At 43.7% G+C, this 17,868-nt stretch overlaps 3 protein-coding genes and 1 long non-coding RNA gene across 6 annotated transcripts; 2 read left to right on the top strand and 2 right to left on the bottom strand.

The window, feature by feature from the left end:
* Nucleotide 1: 1 nt before the first annotated feature.
* On the bottom strand, nucleotides 2-4,200 carry LOC127603594 (uncharacterized). 2 transcript variants are annotated; one of them, XR_007963105.1, is made up of 3 exons: nucleotides 3,835-4,200; nucleotides 846-931; nucleotides 2-744 (listed from the first exon to the last, which is right to left on the bottom strand). It is a non-coding gene; the product is annotated as an uncharacterized LOC127603594 (long non-coding RNA). The 2 variants fall into 2 exon arrangements; XR_007963104.1 differs by lacking the exon at nucleotides 3,835-4,200 and adding an exon at nucleotides 2,727-3,598.
* Nucleotides 799-2,557, top strand: dlx6a (distal-less homeobox 6a). The gene is made up of 3 exons (XM_052069956.1): nucleotides 799-1,364; nucleotides 1,728-1,921; nucleotides 2,022-2,557. The coding sequence occupies exons 1-3, from the start codon at nucleotides 1,058-1,060 to the stop codon at nucleotides 2,259-2,261; spliced, it is 741 nt and encodes a 246-aa protein (XP_051925916.1). The 5' UTR covers nucleotides 799-1,057; the 3' UTR covers nucleotides 2,262-2,557.
* Nucleotides 4,201-5,635: 1,435 nt separating the features above from the next.
* Nucleotides 5,636-7,164, bottom strand: dlx5a (distal-less homeobox 5a). Its single transcript, XM_052070068.1, has 3 exons — nucleotides 6,603-7,164; nucleotides 6,254-6,438; nucleotides 5,636-6,137 (listed from the first exon to the last, which is right to left on the bottom strand). The coding sequence occupies exons 1-3, from the start codon at nucleotides 6,949-6,951 to the stop codon at nucleotides 5,820-5,822; spliced, it is 852 nt and encodes a 283-aa protein (XP_051926028.1). The 5' UTR covers nucleotides 6,952-7,164; the 3' UTR covers nucleotides 5,636-5,819.
* Nucleotides 7,165-8,582: 1,418 nt separating this feature from the next.
* On the top strand, nucleotides 8,583-17,799 carry ago2 (argonaute RISC catalytic component 2). 2 transcript variants are annotated; one of them, XM_052071589.1, is made up of 20 exons: nucleotides 8,583-8,887; nucleotides 9,743-9,790; nucleotides 10,799-10,979; nucleotides 11,077-11,197; nucleotides 11,273-11,454; nucleotides 11,839-11,975; nucleotides 12,068-12,202; nucleotides 12,323-12,410; nucleotides 12,657-12,804; nucleotides 12,885-13,004; nucleotides 13,682-13,804; nucleotides 13,896-14,029; nucleotides 14,123-14,307; nucleotides 14,394-14,553; nucleotides 14,813-14,903; nucleotides 14,979-15,173; nucleotides 15,259-15,393; nucleotides 15,482-15,583; nucleotides 16,142-16,341; nucleotides 16,441-17,799. In XM_052071589.1, the coding sequence occupies exons 1-20, from the start codon at nucleotides 8,869-8,871 to the stop codon at nucleotides 16,547-16,549; spliced, it is 2,613 nt and encodes an 870-aa protein (XP_051927549.1). In that variant the 5' UTR covers nucleotides 8,583-8,868; the 3' UTR covers nucleotides 16,550-17,799. The 2 variants fall into 2 exon arrangements, with proteins under 2 accessions (XP_051927549.1, XP_051927548.1); XM_052071588.1 differs by having other exon boundaries at nucleotides 13,682-13,822.
* Nucleotides 17,800-17,868: the final 69 nt, after the last annotated feature.

Below are 17,868 nucleotides of genomic sequence, written 5' to 3'. Positions count from 1 at the left end.
TCGGGCCTCATTATAGTGAGAAAATATGACACGTTATTTTGGAATCCCCAAGTCACCCATTGCATTTTTGGGGATATTGTTATTGTTAATGTAATTATTAGCTCTGCCGTGCGCCTGTTTCTTTTCAATCGTCAGCCCAATTTGATGGGATAAATTGTTCTAGTAAACAGGGAGGGCTGCAAAAGGGGGGGGGGGCAGGGGAGCGGGAGGGGCGAATCTATTTCATGACCATTGTTAGGGGCAATGCAAACATGAAGAGTTATTAGTGGAAATAAATGTACACAAATCGACCGGTTGGTCCTACAAGTCAAGATAGGATTCACCGGATCTTTATTTACTTAGATATATATTGACACATACATTGTATATGTTAATGTTTTTTTTTCCTATCGGGGAGTAAAATAAGAGTGCGACGCCATTGGGAAAAATAAAATGAGCACATATGTGCTGCCGGTACGTGATGCCGGTGCACAATAATGTGCATTCTCGTGCGTAATTCGGTTGTTTGGGTTGGGCAGAAAAAGAAAGTGAAAAGCGATAAGGGCAATTCCAAGCAGGTCAGCTTGTCTGTGGGAATTAGGCGTCTTTCCCATCCCGTATATTATCCCCCCCCCCCCCTCCTCCCGCCGCCTCGAAGTTGTAGTCGGAGCTGGTAAGGTGGGTTAACTCCAGCTCAAGTCCCCGTGAAGCGCACAGCCCCGCGTGATGACGTCACGCCCGGGTGACCAATAGGAAGGCGCTGCCCTTTGGAGACAAACCATTTTACTTGTAGTGTCTGCACCAAGTCTGCAAGCAAGGGTGCGATTTTAGCAGGAAAAAAAATCTTCCTTTTCTTTCTAGCCTACCTTGAGCGAGAATTATCACCGGACGGAGAGATTCAAGTCCCTCGTGGTGGTTGGTGGTCGCGGTGGCGGTCGTGGGGAGCCGGGACCTAATCGGAAAAAAGAGCAGCGCGCGGTAAATAGAGAGAGAGAGAGAAAGAGAGAGAGAGAGGGAGAGGAAGCCGATTCGGTCTTGAGAGAGAGGGGGGTGAGTGCTCTCAAGGCAGGAAAATTCGATGATGACCATGACTACGATGGCTGGCGGTCTGGAGGCGCAGGACTCGTCCAAGTCTGCTTTCATGGAGTTTGGCCAACAGTCACACTCGCAACAGAACTCGCCGTCCATGGCGGGCGCCCACTACCCGCTTCACTGTCTTCACTCGGGAACGCACCACCACCAGCATGACAACACCGCCGCCTATCCGGCCGGCAACACCTACAACAGGTCCCTAGCGTACCCTTACGTGAGCCATCCGCACCACAGCCCCTACCTGTCCACCTACCACAACAACACGGGAGGACAGACGAGGTTAGACGGCGCAGGTAAGACCAAAACCGCCTCTGATTAGTATTATTATTTTATCCGCCACCTCCACGCGTGCGTACAAGCAGTCGAATAATTCGATTATCTTCCCGGAGCAGTCCCTTTTTATGTCCGACGTTTATGTCCTCCTCACCTCCCCCTCCAAAAAGAAACAACAAACAGGGTGTGATCATCTGTACCGCGCAAACAGAAATGCAGGCAGCCTTGAATGTTGTAATTAGCATTTAATTGACACGTCATTAGCGGCGATATCAGGGAGGAAGAAAAAAAATGACAGCTAAAAAAAAACGGGCCTCACCGGCGCGCGATTTCGACATTTGCAAAGTGGTTTTGGATGATCATTGCTTCTCTTTTTGTTGCAGAGCAGCAGAAGACGACAGTGATTGAAAACGGGGAGATTCGTTTTAACGGCAAAGGGAAGAAGATCCGCAAACCCAGGACCATTTATTCCAGTTTGCAGCTCCAGGCGCTCAATCACCGTTTCCAGCAAACGCAGTACCTCGCCTTACCTGAGCGGGCCGAGCTGGCCGCCTCGTTAGGACTAACACAAACGCAGGTAGAACGAATCCTGCATGCATCTTAGGAAGAAAAAAATCGAGACAAGAGGGGTGGATTCATTTCTAATTGCATTGCATTTTTTTCTTCTTTTTTTACAGGTAAAGATTTGGTTCCAGAACAAGAGATCCAAGTTCAAGAAGCTACTCAAGCAAGGCGGCAACCCGCACGAAAGTGACCCCATGCCGGGTTCCATGACCCTCTCCCCACGCTCCCCGTCCATCCCGCCCATATGGGACGTCTCGGGCTCATCCAAAGGAGTAAACATGGCAGCCAACAGCTACATGCCGGGCTACTCTCATTGGTATTCATCCCCGCACCAAGACTCCATGCAGAGATAGACTATGGAGGCCTCCGGATGCGGCCTGGAAATTTGGGACGGATAAATAAGGAGGGGACTGTTCAGTGGCGTTATCACAAAGTATATATGACTGTACAGCTGTCATCCGTCACCAAATATTGTCAGTGACATTTTGAGCCGATTTGGGCAAAGACTGACTCACATGTGGACTTTGTACACTGCTTTATTATTTTATTTTTATTTTTTATTTTTTGTTGTTATTGTTGAAATCGTGTGTCTGTAAATAGAATCAGCCACTTCACTTGTACATACACTTTTTACGTTCTGTCAGATTGAGTAAACCGTGACTCAAAACATGCTCTGTGTGCTTTTCAAAAAAATAATAATAATAATAATACAAACAATTCTCCCTCATATTGGGCCAACATTGCATGCAAGAAACGCGCCACGTCGATCTAAAAAGCGGTAATAGGCTATGAATGCTCGAGCGAGGAAATGAACTTACCCTGCACCGCCGTTGCCTACATTCACCTCCAAAGACTCTCACCGCACGCAGGTCATTCCACCCTCAATTATTGGAAGTATTGACAAAATGTTTTCTGCCGTCTCTCCGTCCTAATGCAGGCCGTTAAATGCCAAGCTCCGCGGGATCGATGCCGAACAAAGCAGCCAGCTGCAGTGGCGTTCAATATGAAGGAGATATTTGGGACAATTTGCGGGGTTTTTATCCAAGTGAGGCTTTTTTCCCCCTCTTTCTCATAAATGCAGGCATAATTAGGGTAATTTTTGATGTAGCCCGCTGATTACAGCGTTTTTACCGTCAAAGATAATTACCTGTAATTTTCTACCACTTTAATACTAAAAGGCATCTTTATTTTGGTTTGGAGGTAGTGCGGATGGAACAAAGAGGGGAAATTATTCGGTTATTCATACACAAATTGTCGAAAAGAGAGAGCGTTGGGGATATTATCTGAGATGACGACTGCATGGTGAAAAGGCTCCATGCAGCTGTCAAAGTCGCGGATGCCCCACTGGCGCACATTCAGACTACCTGGGGGCGCGGACACACACACGCAGACACGCACACACACACACACACACACACACACACACACACACACGACAATCCGTCTGCATCATCCGGCATGTGTGCCCGGCAAGCATGTACCAAAGCCGTATAAACATCCAAAACATCAACAAAATCCACAAATATCATACATAACACCTTACATCTTCGACTAAAGATGAATAGATAATAGACAAGATAATAGAGCTAGATGGGAGATAGCTAGCTTGCTAGTTAGCTAGCTCGCTAGCTAGCTAGATATTTCATAACTTTTGTTAATGTTTTATATATATATATATATATATATATATATATATATATATATATATATATATATATATATATATATATAGTACATATATTTTTTTTAATATATTCTGGTTACTACAGGTACTACATGTACCTCCCGAGTGAGGGCCTATCCAGTTTTTTTCATCATATATTATTGACGTCTCTATGCAGCCTAAATCTGTCAACCACAATGCAAATTGGATCGATTTTAGCACCCAGAATGCGGAAAAAAAGGTGAAACCAGAGACAACCTTACCTTCCTCGTGCTTCTCTACCTCACCAAAAACACGCAAATGGCCAACGTGTGCCGAGTCGGTGGCTCCGTAAGCAAATCCAGGTGGGAAAGTGTTTGCACACCGTGGTAGGCTCTTATATATTGGCTGCAAAATTAGCTGTTATTACTGTCACTGTTTAGTGATGGCGAGTTTGGGAGAGAGGAAAGGAGGGGAAAAAAAGGGCCCTCTACAATCAAGAACCGTGCGCATCTTTGCAAATTATAGGTAATTGTCAATGTCCAGATTATGATAATGGGGCGGCCCTAATCCTGCATGGAGAATAATTATTGTGGAGTGTTACAGTTGGAGCTGTCCAGTAAAACTAGTAGTCATTATTTTTTACTCGATTTGCTGCAACATGAAAAATAAAAAATAATTAGTGGGGTGGAGTTTGGTAGTAGCTGAGTGGAAAATATTCGGTTGGGAATAAACGTGGGCTCTCCATTTAATGGCACCGCTGTGTGCATGTACTGCGTGAAAACGTAGTCGTTTGATTTAGGATGCGGACGACAGTTTATACAGAAAAACAGGGTGATTCCCAAGCATCAGGTATGCCGTAGATGAGGAATTATCCAATTTCATTTCATTGGTCCAAAAATATTTGTTACAAATAATGAAGACTTTGCCATGTCGTGACAGGCGTGAAGAGCAAGTAAATCGCGTACTACTTAATTACGGAAGAAGTCAAATGAATTTTTGTTTGGCGTGCTTTTATATTTTTGAATGTAAAATACAAAATAAAAGATCTCCTAGATTCATTTTTTGTCGATTTCAACACATATTACTCACTAAACTAAATGATGGATTGTCGTAGAAAATCTAATGGTGAATCTTGGCTCTATAAGACAACAACAGTGGCCACGTAAGGATCAAAAAACAGGTTTGTGTGTCAGGTGGAAGTCGCGTGGTTCAAATGTGACAGCGTGTGGCGTCTGAATAAACGTGAGGGAGAGGAGGGGGGGAGTAGAGTGCATTTAGTGTAGATTTAAAAAACGCAGGCATGATCTTTTGTGCGCATGCCCAGGGAAATTCAATTAGCTTCATTTCAAATGCTTAAATGTGTTTTGTAATTGGCAAGGTTTGTTTAGCGGTTTCACGGTGGCTCTGGCTGCTAATGACATGGTGACGCTGCGGAGAATTTCGCCTTCTTTTTTTTATTTTACCCGGAAGGTGGGCTGCGGCCGGGAGTGGCAGAGCTCTGGAGCCGGCCTACCCCCACAGGAATGCGGATTGTCTCAGATCTCCGTGGCGTCCCACAACCAAGCACCCACCCACCCACCCACCACCTCCCTCCCCGTCGCCCCCTCGCTGCCAATCAAAGTGTCTAATTGTGGAGGACACAAAGCGAAGGAGACGGCAGACTGTCTGCAAGCACAAAAAAAAAGAAAAATATTTCGGAGCCGTCGTGTGGACACTGGACAGCAATAAAATCAATAGTCATGACAAATGCAATGAAGAGAAATGCATGCTTTATGTTGAAGAACAAAATGTGCAATAAAAGCCTAGCTTTCCCTTCTAAATTATCATCTCTGTGACAGATTTGTGTTAATGTGTTTTTTTAAAACGTTGCAAATCTATAAAAACGGAAATAAACGGCAGGGCGTGCCAAGTGAAACATAATCTGAATAATTCATCTCGCTACTGCAGCTGTGATTTACAAGCATGTCATTAAAAAAAATCTCACCTGAGGCTGATTTTTTTAATGGCTGTGATATTTGGCCGATTTTCCAGGTAAATCCGCAGGGCAGATAAGACGGGAAAATAGAATCGGAGCGTGCAGAGTTCCATTGTCCATTTAAACGTTTAATAGTTTTCCAAAAAAATGCAATAAATTACATGCACACATTTACACATTTTACATGTTTCTTCTATGACTGTCAAATACATTGCATATTCCCCTGAAATGTCAACACGAGTCCCATAGAAGTTTTTTTTTGTTGAAAAAATTAAATGAAACAACATTTTTTTAATATAACGTCCCCGTTCCGAGAGCCAACGAGTGCTGTATCGAGTTGGGATTCTGCAGGTGGGCGGCCACCGAGCTTCCGACTGAGGTTGTGTACCACGACCCCGAGCTTTCCAAAAAGTTAGAGGCCGATGTGTTGAGGCTTTGCGGCTGCAGGCTGTGCGGCCTGGCGGGCCCGTGCGTGTCCCACACGGCGGGGGACTGTGGGGAGTTGCACGCCATGGGGTCGCTGGAACTGGGGCTGTGTTCCGGGGGGAGCTCGCCGTTTTTCATGATCTTCTTCATTTTGGATCTCCTGTTCTGGAACCAAATTTTCACCTGGGGTATAAAAAAAACAGCGGTCTAAGTATTTAAAGCAAAACTATAACGCAGATGTAGCATGCAGACGCGGAATTGAATAACGCGCGTAAATGAGATATAACCAAATTTGTCACCTGCGTTTGCGTGAGACCCAGCGAGGCGGCCAGTTCGGCTCTTTCGGGCAAGGCCAGGTACTGCGTGTTCTGGAAGCGCCTTTGCAGGGCGGCCAGCTGGAAACTGGAGTAGATAGTCCGAGGTTTTCGCACTTTCTTCGGCTTTCCGTTCACCATTCTCACCTCGGGCTCGGCAATCTCTTTTTCTATAAAAAATAAATATCTTCATTTTATTTCCTATTCCATCAACGAGAAATTCAATTAAACCGTCAAATTGAATTTAAAATGCGGTGCAAAAATAGCCTAGCGTTCTGATTATTATTATTAATAATAATAATAATAAGAAGAAGAATGAATAATAAGTTCTTACCTTGTGGACTTGGCTGAGCTCTACTGTAGGCACCAGCATACTGATGGTAGGCTGGAGTCGTGTACGAGTAGTCTGTGTAAGATTTGCTCGGAAAATTCCGAGGAGACGCGTTCACGGCCGGGTATTGGTACTGGTAAGCATTGAGCTGCTTTCCATACGACGCTGAAGTGGGCGAACAGTAGCCGTGAGTGACTCCAGCGGCCGGACTGTAGTAGCCAGAATCCGTGGCGGTGGACTCGGGTAAAGTAGGAGATTCCTGGGAGGGATGATGCATGGCGGAGAGTTGGAAAGAAGTCTGGAAATCTGCTGGTTTGACACTCGGGATTCTCCGGTCAAATACTCCAGTCATACTTCGGAAGGGAACGCTTGGAACAGTTCAACGAGTACAACAAAAAACAAACAAAAAATAAAAATGGAGAACAAAAAAACGAGGCGTAGAGGCTCCAAAGTGGTGTGGAAACTACACTGGCATTGTGGGAATAGTCTCAGGTCGTCGGGCTCTGGTGAAGACTGCAGCCAGGCGCTCAGCAAAGACTTGGTTAAATCCTAAACGCGCTCTTACGCACTGCAGGGAGGATCTGGTTCCATTGGCCAGGACACGCACACACAGGCACACGCAAACACACACACGCTCACACTCACACACGCACGCGTGTAACACGTTCACAACTACACTCAATTCACACTGGCAGCTTCCTTTTTGGAAGGGATTCACCCGGACATGACTGTACTTTCGCGTGGAAGCAATATAACTGTTTGCACGTGTTGCTAATTTATATCTAATCGTATATAAAGTTGGACATAATGTATACATCAACGAATTGTTCTTACTAATTCCATTCTAAATCATGAAACCTATTTACCGAATATAAACATAATACTACTGCATGGAAAACGACTGGAATAAACAAGTATAAGGGGAAAAAAAGTAATTGTTTATTGTTTTTTGGGGGGGACTATTTGTGTAAGTTAACGAGTAACTCCTGAAATAATACCCTACATCTCTGAAACAACCATTATAAGCATATACGCAAAATCAAATCATCACTATAGAACTCATCCTTTCCTTTTAATTGCGTTTTTAAATGAATCACAAGGCAAGAAGTGTTTTAAGCCCCAAACAAAGGAGACAATGAAGAAAATAAGGCTGCCATCCAGTGGGGAACAGTGACGACTAGTGTGCATATTGTGCAAGTGCATATGGTCTCAGAAATCCCAAACCGGAAATACGTACATAACAGTACCCGGATGTATTCATATATTTAAAAAATGTATGTTTAGTTATGTGGGTGAAAATGTCATTTAATTCTGGGAATCAGGCTTTTGTTCTTATATCGTAGTAGTGGTAGCAGTATTTGTAATAGTACTACTAGTCGTAGTTGGTTTGTGACTGAAAAGCAGCTACAGTAGGTACAACTTTCAAATATGCCGTCTTTTCGGGAGATAATTTAGAAACACTTGTATAAATCAAACTCACACATAAATTTCAAGTGCAAACTTTGCACTGCCGCTCAAAGAATAATTGGATATTTAACCTAATTTCATGTACGTCCTTTGACTGCTCGCCTCCATGACCCGGAAATGCTTTTTTCATAGCGAAAAGCGCGCCATTCTTGTAGTCGAGAACCGATGCAGCGCGGTGAGTTTCACATATACAGTATTTATAAATTAATTTTATGTTTAGTAATTGAAACGATGTTACATACGATTTTTGAAGGGTTACATTTATAGTTTAAAAAAGTCAAGATATTTCTTTCTGCTTCTTAATCGTTGTCAAGTGCATGATTTGCATCGGACGTCATCAACTGAATCCCCCAAATAGTTCCCGTCCTGTGGGGCTAAAAAAAAAAGCTCATATTAGAAATGCAAGTCTAAGAATAAATAGGTTAATTATAACACAATTTAAAAAACAGAACAAATATATAAGGATGGAAGAAAAAAAATCCGTTCCACGTGATAAAAGCGCAACAGGTTGAACCGAAGAGGGCGTAACCGAAGCAGGAAGTAAGCACAAGGGTATTCTCTGTGGATGCCGAGCTCCTTTCTGTGCTAGCTTCGCACTCGGCTTGTGTTTGTGAGTTGGGGGGATGGGGCCGCGCTGAGTATGAGCCACTCTAAGTATTTTGCAAATATAACAATTTCCCATCTCACATACCCATGTTTTTTACCGAACTACTTTTCCCACCACGTATGACTTTTACTTGGAATTCGCCGACGTGAAGTGGAGCATTTTTACGGCCACGACAGGGGTTTAAAAGTCGACAAAATGTATCCCACTGGTGGAGGTAAGTGGTACGAGCTAAGCTAAATCATAGTTGCCAAAAGTGAACACAACCGTCAAGAATTTCGCCTTATTTTTACTCGGTACCGAGGGAAAACATTAGTTGATTGTTTTAGCAAGCTAGTTCACCCAAATCGTTAAACATCCGTTCAATGTTAGTGCAGCAGGAATTGGCGAGCAAGCGTAGCGTGCAACAACAAGCTGCTGTTAGCCAAGTTAGCTTCGAGCCAACCTCGTTCCCCCGAAACTTGGAATCTTCCAAATACTAGTTTGGGACTGGATGTGAAATAAAGTATCGTGGTTATTTGTACGTGTCATTTTAGTTAACGTTCACCAGATCAATTATGGTGATTCTGTACGCGGGAATATTTAGCGCCTGATCGTGCCATCTAATCTCCTCACCAATCTTAGCTGAGGTAAAGATATAAATACGCTTATGTTATATACACTTTACTAAATCCCGTGCGCGCGTGCATTTGTGTTAAACAAAGGTTTGGTGTAATTGGGTGACGGACAAACATTGCTGCTGTGGAGTTATTGTTGACCTAATTAATTAGTTCAGAATGGTAACTCGCATTATTATACCCATCACGACTAAAAAGTGAATTTTTGTTGTTGTAATTGTTTCAAAATATTTCTTCTATCGACGCATAATCAATGATTGCTTTGACATTTAAGTACTTGCACTTCAACACTAAATTTATCTGGAGTGGAATGGGTGGCTCCCGCTTCTTCAGATTAACAGCTGGTTGTGGTTCCTCTGGCCTAGTATTGATAAGATTCATGTATTTGTACAACCTGTATGAAACAAACAAAAATCTATATAATGTCATTGTTAACATATCTTTTTCATGTTTAGCTCCAGAGATGTTTGAGGGGCCACGTTCTTCTGGGTCAGCGAGCTCTGGTAAGTTTCTTTAAATTTATGCATTGCCCAGCTGGACTTTTGGTAAATTGACATCTCAATGCAGTGGAATGCAATTTTTGTTTAAATGCAGAGGTTACAATTTTGAGGGGGGGGGGGGGGCTGTTTCATGTTGGTCGGATGGTGATTAATTTATTGCTTGTTTGTTTTTAAAACAATACACGGAAAGAGGACCATGAAACAAAAAAATTGCATATTAAATTGCAATTGCATTCTCAAGGGGAAAAATGCAATTACAGTAGATTCATTTTCAAAATTGTTCAGCCCTAGAATGTAGAACTGCATTATTCAGATTGGTTGGTTTCAGGTTTTGCTGGTCTATTTTTTTATGCGCTAGCAAAAACCTGAAGGAGAATTTTATGCAAACCAGTCAGACCGCCAATTAGCAGTGTAATGTGTCGTGCCAGCCTGTTGTTTCAAATTGAACTCTCCAAAGTTCATCACATTCCAATCTGTCGCGCTGGTGGGCTTCAAAGTTGTTGTAATTTCAACTTTTTTTTCCCCCCTCAGAGAAGAATATATATATATTTATTCATACCTTGGTGTGTCACAATCATAATTTTATTTTCATCACATTTTTTGACTTTGCTCACATTGTCTGGGCGTGTCGCGTTTGCAAAACAGATGCCTTAATTTTCATGCCAATGCTCTTGAAGGCGTGTGTGACTCATGACACACTGGCCTGTAGAGGTTTCAATGCGAAGTTATCACGAGTGTTAAGAGTAGCAGAAAACGAAGTTCCCTAATATCGTCAGAAACTGATTGGAAGAAGTCGGTGAACAATTAAGTCTAATCAGCATTGTGATGGACAGGTGTGGGGTGAATATAGAGAGTTGTTCTCCCGTTGCCTTCAGTGCGACATCTTTTTTCACCCTTTTCTGCAATATTCGTGCAAAACTGAGAGTTCCAAGTCACGCCACTGCTGACCAAAGGAAAAGCAGCCTTGAATTACTTGCTGTTATTTTAACTGCATAACACTTTCTGTTATAGAGCCGCCCTCATCCCCAGTGCCAGAATATGTGTTCAAGCCACCCTCAAGGCCAGACTTTGGCACCATGGGCAGGACAATCAAGCTCCAGGCCAATTTCTTTGAGATGGAAATCCCCAAACTGGAAGTATACCATTATGACATTGACATTAAGCCGGAGAAATGTCCCAGGAGGGTCAACCGGTGCGTACCAGTTTGTGCTGGCTTCTTTTCAATTACATTTTCAAATCTAAGGGGTGGCATCTTCTTTTTTTTTTCTTTTTTTCCCCCTCCACCTCAGTGAAATTGTGGAGCACATGGTCCAGCACTTTAAAGCCCAGATCTTTGGGGATCGAAAGCCAGTGTATGATGGCAGGAAGAACCTGTACACGGCCATGCCCTTGCCAATAGGCAGAGACAAGGTCTGTTCGTTTTAATTTTTATTTTTTTAAAGGATATGCACCTTGGGAGAACTTGTGCCTTCATGATATCCGCAGGTGGAGCTTGAGGTGACCATTCCAGGAGAGGGCAAAGACCGCAGCTTCAAAGTCTCCATCAAGTGGGTGTCGTGCGTGAGCCTGCAAGCTCTGCATGAGGCGCTGTCAGGGCGGCTACCCAGTGTCCCGTTTGAGACCATCCAAGCTCTGGATGTGGTCATGAGACATTTGCCCTCTATGAGGTACGCCCCAAAACGTTATTTCTGATTCTTAGTACGCAGAATGTAGATCACAACTTTATCTGGATCATGGTGACATTTCTTTACATGGAGATCACAGCATAGGTAGAATTGGTACAGTGTGCGTTTAATTTTGATGAAGTTATGCCAGTTTACGTTGAACAGTGTAATTTATTTAAAACCAGTTTGTTTTTGAGCTGACACTATTAATGAAACCTAATCTTTTTTTTTTTTTACACAATTTTATTGGAATATATACTGTACACACATAAAAATAAAATGGAGGACGCAACACCAACATTTACGTATTCCAGTTTGTCAGACTTGTCAAAAACTATTCCTTTTTTCGGTCTTGATTGGCTGACCCTCCCCCCCCTTTTTTTTTAGGTATACTCCAGTGGGTCGTTCTTTCTTCACTCCCTCGGAGGGCTGTTCCAATCCACTGGGTGGCGGTAGAGAGGTGTGGTTTGGCTTCCACCAATCTGTCAGGCCTTCCCTTTGGAAAATGATGCTCAATATTGATGGTAAATTTCTACTGTCGGTGTCCTCAAGTCATTTCTACAAATGTAACTTCTAATCAATTTTTTTCTTTAATGTTGTTTTATTTATTTTGCAGTTTCGGCCACCGCGTTCTATAAAGCTCAGCCTGTAATTGAGTTCATGTGTGAGGTCTTGGATTTCAAAAGCATTGAAGAACAACAGAAGCCCTTAACAGACTCTCAAAGAGTTAAATTTACCAAAGAAATTAAAGGTAGGGTGTGTGTGTTTTTGTTTGTTTGTTTGTTTATTTTATTTTTTTGGGTGGACAACATATTTGTCAGTGTCTACATTACTTGGAATCACAAATCTTGAACGCAATTCCTTCTTCCAGGCCTGAAAGTGGAGATCACACATTGTGGACAGATGAAGAGGAAATACAGAGTGTGCAATGTGACCAGAAGACCAGCAAGCCATCAAACGTAAGAATAATCTTGGGGTTTTTTTTTTTTTTTTTTTGCTGGCATGCGTGTGTGTTTTAATCTCCCTCTGCTGTGTGTATTCTTGCTTAAGTGTCATAAATCCAAATATAATCCATGACCTAGCAACAGAAATGCAGGGGGGGGGGGTTTCGAACATGTCCTCAGCTTCTGATTTGTGCATGTATGGCGCAGCGGAAAAGTCAAATGTGTGTCCTGGAAGTCATGCAGTGTTTTCTCCCCCATCAGCTTCCCCCTGCAGCAGGAGAGCGGCCAAACTATTGAGTGCACCGTGGCGCAGTACTTCAAAGATAAATACAAACTCATGCTGCGATACCCCCACCTGCCGTGTCTGCAAGTGGGGCAGGAGCAAAAGCACACCTACCTGCCTCTAGAAGTGAGTAACTACCAACGCAGCCAAGTAGAAGCTCATCCACTTCCTATTTTTCTCAAGCTAGTTGTCGTATGTGTTCCCAGGTGTGTAACATAGTTGCAGGACAGCGCTGCATCAAAAAACTGACAGACAATCAAACCTCTACAATGATCCGTGCCACTGCTAGATCAGCACCTGACCGTCAGGATGAAATTAGTAAACTGGTGAGTGAAATATTTGATTTCAGATTTTTTGCTCAACCATGCGCGCTTTTAGGAATGAATGCAGCCAATTGTAATGGCCTCTTGTGAAACTCTGAATTTTTCCAAGGTCCCGAGGAGTTGAAACTAGGTATGGGCCGATTACCGGTTTGATGGTTTATCATGGTTTAAAAAAGTCAAGGTTTCAATTACCATTGATTCCGTCTGTCACATGCAATTAATTTTTCTTTTTTTTGAGGGAATGTCCAAGTAGGGTTCTCTATTATTGGCTGCGTGCAGAGTTAAATTTAGTTACCTCCACTTGACTTTTTTTTTCATCTTTCTAAACGAGCAGAGAGGTGAGGTGTGAGATGCGAGGGATGGGGAGCAAGACGAAAGAGCCTGTGCAAACGCAGTCCCTTTTTGCTTTGTCCTAAAAAAATGGTGCCAGGGTGTACTAGTTAGCACCAAGGACAACTTGAGTCGCCCATAGCTCTGTTCTAAAAATAGCTCACCAGTGATGGAACACCGACTTGCTAAGAATTTAAACTGAAGAATGTTAATGTTCTTTCTTTATTTCAACTTAACACGGAAAACTCTATTTTGTTTGAAAATCAAATAGATTGTGTTTAATGGGGGAATGCTGTTTTTTGAGAACTCTATAGTCAAACCATCGAAAATGCACACGTGCTTGTGTCCAGATGAGAAGCGCCAACTTCAACACTGACCCATACGTTCGCGAATTCGGAGTGATGGTGAGGGACGAGATGACGGAAGTGAACGGCCGTGTCCTCCAAGCACCCTCCATTCTGTATGGAGGCAGGGTATGTCCATCAGCAGTTGTAAGTACAGTGATTGTTTCAGATGGCTTCACGAGAATATCATGACAGCACTTGCGTTTATTGTTGCTTGCAGAACAAGGCGATAGCCACGCCAATCCAGGGCGTCTGGGACATGAGGAACAAGCAGTTCCACACTGGCATCGAAATCAAAGTGTGGGCCATCGCTTGCTTTGCACCGCAGAGACAGTGCACTGAACTCTTACTTAAGTGAGTAACATCCTAGCAGCATTTGTAGTATCATGTACAGAGACCTCTTTTTCTAACCTGGTTTAAAAATTAAAAAAAAATCGGCTGTTTTAGAGCATTCACAGATCAGCTCAGGAAGATCTCCCGGGATGCAGGCATGCCCATTCAGGGTCAGCCCTGCTTCTGTAAGTACGCCCAGGGTGCCGATAGCGTGGAGCCCATGTTCAGACACCTCAAGTACACATACCAGGGCCTCCAGCTGGTTGTCGTCATCTTACCAGGAAAGACGCCCGTCTACGGTGAGGGATCCAGTCACACATTTCTGCAAACCTTACTTCAGTTCATGCTGTGTTGTGTGGTCACATTCAATTCATTCGGATTGTAGCCGAGGTAAAGCGTGTCGGAGACACAGTCCTTGGGATGGCCACCCAGTGCGTGCAGGTGAAGAATGTCCAGAAGACGACACCACAGACCCTCTCCAACCTCTGTCTGAAGATCAATGTCAAGCTGGGTGGTGTCAACAACATCCTGCTTCCTCAGGGACGGTCAGTTGGTGAATCTCTTAAAAGTACACCAAATAGAGTTTTGTTTTTTTACATGCTTTACAAGCCGAAGAGGCTTTTTGGGGGGAAAACTGCAATTACAATATTGAGGGGAAAAGATGCGGATTAGTTTACTTTTAAAACTGTTCAACCCAACAAGACTGAATCCCTACACAATACAGTTGAAATTTAATTTTTAACAAATTTACAACAACTGGTTCTGTGCCTTAGCTTATGCTTCTGCCCGAATATTTTATTTTAGGCCGTTGGTGTTTCAGCAGCCTGTCATCTTTCTTGGTGCCGATGTAACTCATCCTCCTGCGGGAGATGGAAAAAAGCCCTCCATTGCAGCTGTAAGAAACGTCTCATGGTTTGCGCTATATTCCCGAACCGAATTGCTCAATGGACTGCAAAATTGTCCCCCGCAGGTTGTCGGTAGCATGGACGCCCACCCCAGCCGATACTGCGCCACCGTTCGGGTCCAACAGCACAGACAGGATATCATACAGGACTTGGCCACCATGGTGAGAGAGCTGCTCATCCAGTTCTACAAGTCGACCCGCTTCAAGCCGACCAGAATCATCTACTACCGGGATGGCATCTCCGAAGGACAGTTCAACCAGGTGATACACGGCGCGGGCATAATGCGCAAATATGAGTAAGACGAAAACCTGAGTTTTGGGGGGGGGGTATTCTCTCAACCTGCAGGTTCTTCAGCATGAACTGCTTGCAATCAGAGAGGCCTGCATCAAGCTGGAGAAAGACTACCAGCCCGGCATCACCTTTGTAGTAGTCCAGAAGAGACACCACACCAGGCTGTTTTGCACAGACCGAAACGAGAGGGTCAGTATTGTGGCTTTCGTCATGCTAACCTTGAGGAATCGTCTCTTTCACCACGCGCTGAGTAAAATGTGTTGCCGCTTTTGCGCAGGTTGGAAAGAGTGGCAATATTCCCGCCGGCACCACAGTGGACACCAAAATCACTCACCCATCCGAATTTGACTTCTACCTTTGCAGTCATGCTGGCATACAGGTAAAATAGGATTTCACTGATGACTGGCCGATCACATTTTTAAACCCATGTTGAGATGCAAACCTATACAAAGCGGTGTGAGAGCCAGTGAATTAAAAACTCTACAATCATTGTACAAGATGGTGTTGCAAAAATAAGTGACCTGGTGCTACAGAGGCCTGCTGTTTCTCAGGTTAGGCTAGAGAGAAAATGTGTGAATTATTTTATCTTCAGTGTTTTGATTAGATATTTTCTGAAAATAATTAATTAGTTTTGCGATCAGTCAATGATTCCTGAGGGGACTTTGTATCGTGAGAAGTTTAGTTTGAAGAAGAATTTTTTTTTTGACAGTAAACGAAGAAGAATCTAGACGATAACACCGTTTGTACAGCATTTGTGGGGTGGTTTGGCCCATGATGACCCCTACGGTGGAATTATTATTGCTACAAGCAGGATCAAACCTTTCTGGCTGCTTTAAAAAAATAATAATAATAATCGACTGCGTGTTTCGTGGGCATTTCTGTTAACGTGTCCCACCGCAAGCACGGACGCTGCATCATCACTGTCCCGACTGTGCAGGGTACCAGCAGGCCGTCTCACTACCACGTGCTCTGGGACGACAATCACTTTTCTTCAGATGAGCTGCAGGTGCTAACGTATCAGCTGTGCCACACATACGTGCGCTGCACCCGCTCCGTTTCCATTCCGGCGCCCGCCTACTACGCCCATTTGGTGGCTTTTCGCGCCCGCTATCACTTGGTGGACAAAGAGCACGACAGGTGAGGATGACGGCGGCCGCTGGCCAGCGCGTCCGAAGCACATCGTACATCATGTCAGCACTCCACACGATAACCGCTGGTGGATCTCTCACTTTTCAGTGCCGAGGGCAGTCACACATCGGGTCAGAGCAACGGGCGTGACCAACAAGCCTTGGCCAAAGCCGTTCAGATCCACCAGGACACCCTGCGCACAATGTACTTCGCCTGAGGCCGCCGGGTTGGCGTGGGCCAAGGACGCCCTGCTGAGGAAACGCACTACCCCCTTTGCTGTCCGGCTGTCAGCTGTGTGCTTTTACTGTGTGAGCTCCCTATCTAAAACACCTGGCAGGTACCCAAGACGAATCCACTCTCTGTAAGTTGCAAAAACAAGCCCTCTACACCGGGTTTATTTTTTTTAAAATGTGTATATATGTATATTTTTTTCCCCCTGTCGGAAAATATGAAAGTATTGTTATTCCACGCGGTGCTTTCTGAATTAGGAGAAGCGGCACCTCACCCCCCGCACCCCCGTTTTTATTTTTTTAAAATCCTATTTGAGGGCGTACTTTCGTTTGTTCCTCGGGTGTACATTATTGACCAGCCAAATGCGCTGTCAAGAATGGGTACTTTAATCAAGTTGAAAGTACTCGCGACGTTCACATCGAGCACTCTGAAAATGATGAAAGTGCCATTCTGAGACCGCATTTGATCATTTATGTTTAGCCACATTTTTTTTTAATTCAGTATTCGTCCCGGATGACATGATACGCCAAAATGTGGGACAGTTAACCCCTCTTGAATCTTGACATGAACTCTTGAACTAACACTTCCAGGGCTCTAAATATTTTCATAGATACAACGTAGTTGTCTGTTTTGATGAGTTTGTACTTGCATCCCAATGGCCGTGCTGAAATCTCTTATTGGGACCGGTTCCCAGAAAACATACATTTTTTTTTTAATGTACTCTTGAGCCGTGTTTATAAGACACACGATGTACAAATCAATATAGGGAGCTGAAACACTTTTTTTCCACTCCCATGTCTTTTTCTAGAATGTTTTTAATTTCAAACTTTTTAATGAATATGCATGTAGCCAGCTCCTATTATAAAAACGTAGACGCTTCTCCCCCCAGTACTCTATTTTGGTTGTATAAGTATCCAGTATATATACAGTGTATATGTGTGGAAGCTGCAGCGTCGTTGTCAGAGGAGGGCGTTGATGTGGCTTTTCCATAGCGATGCGTTCGGTACAGTGGTCTGAAAGCTTTGAGAGCAAATTCCTTCAAAAACAACTGCAAGTATTTCCTCCTGGAAGCGAAAGGAGTTGTCGCACACACAAGCATTGTTTTTATGCAAATGACTTTCTCTGAGTCTTTTTATGATGTTGAAAATGAGCTATATTTTGAATGAATCTTCAGTGGAGACTGCCGAAACAGATGTTTTTTTTTTTTTGAATGAAAAAATAAAACTTTTTTTAAAATAACAGGCCCACCGATAATCTAAAGTAACACTATTTGTGTTGAGAGTCCAATGCAAATCTTGCCTTGCA

Source organism: Hippocampus zosterae, chromosome 7 (genome assembly GCF_025434085.1).
Source record: "Hippocampus zosterae strain Florida chromosome 7, ASM2543408v3, whole genome shotgun sequence".
NCBI classification, from domain to species: Eukaryota; Metazoa; Chordata; class Actinopteri; order Syngnathiformes; family Syngnathidae; genus Hippocampus; species Hippocampus zosterae.
Note: the sequence above shows the minus strand (reverse complement) of the source record. Positions and strands in the feature narration are given on the sequence as shown.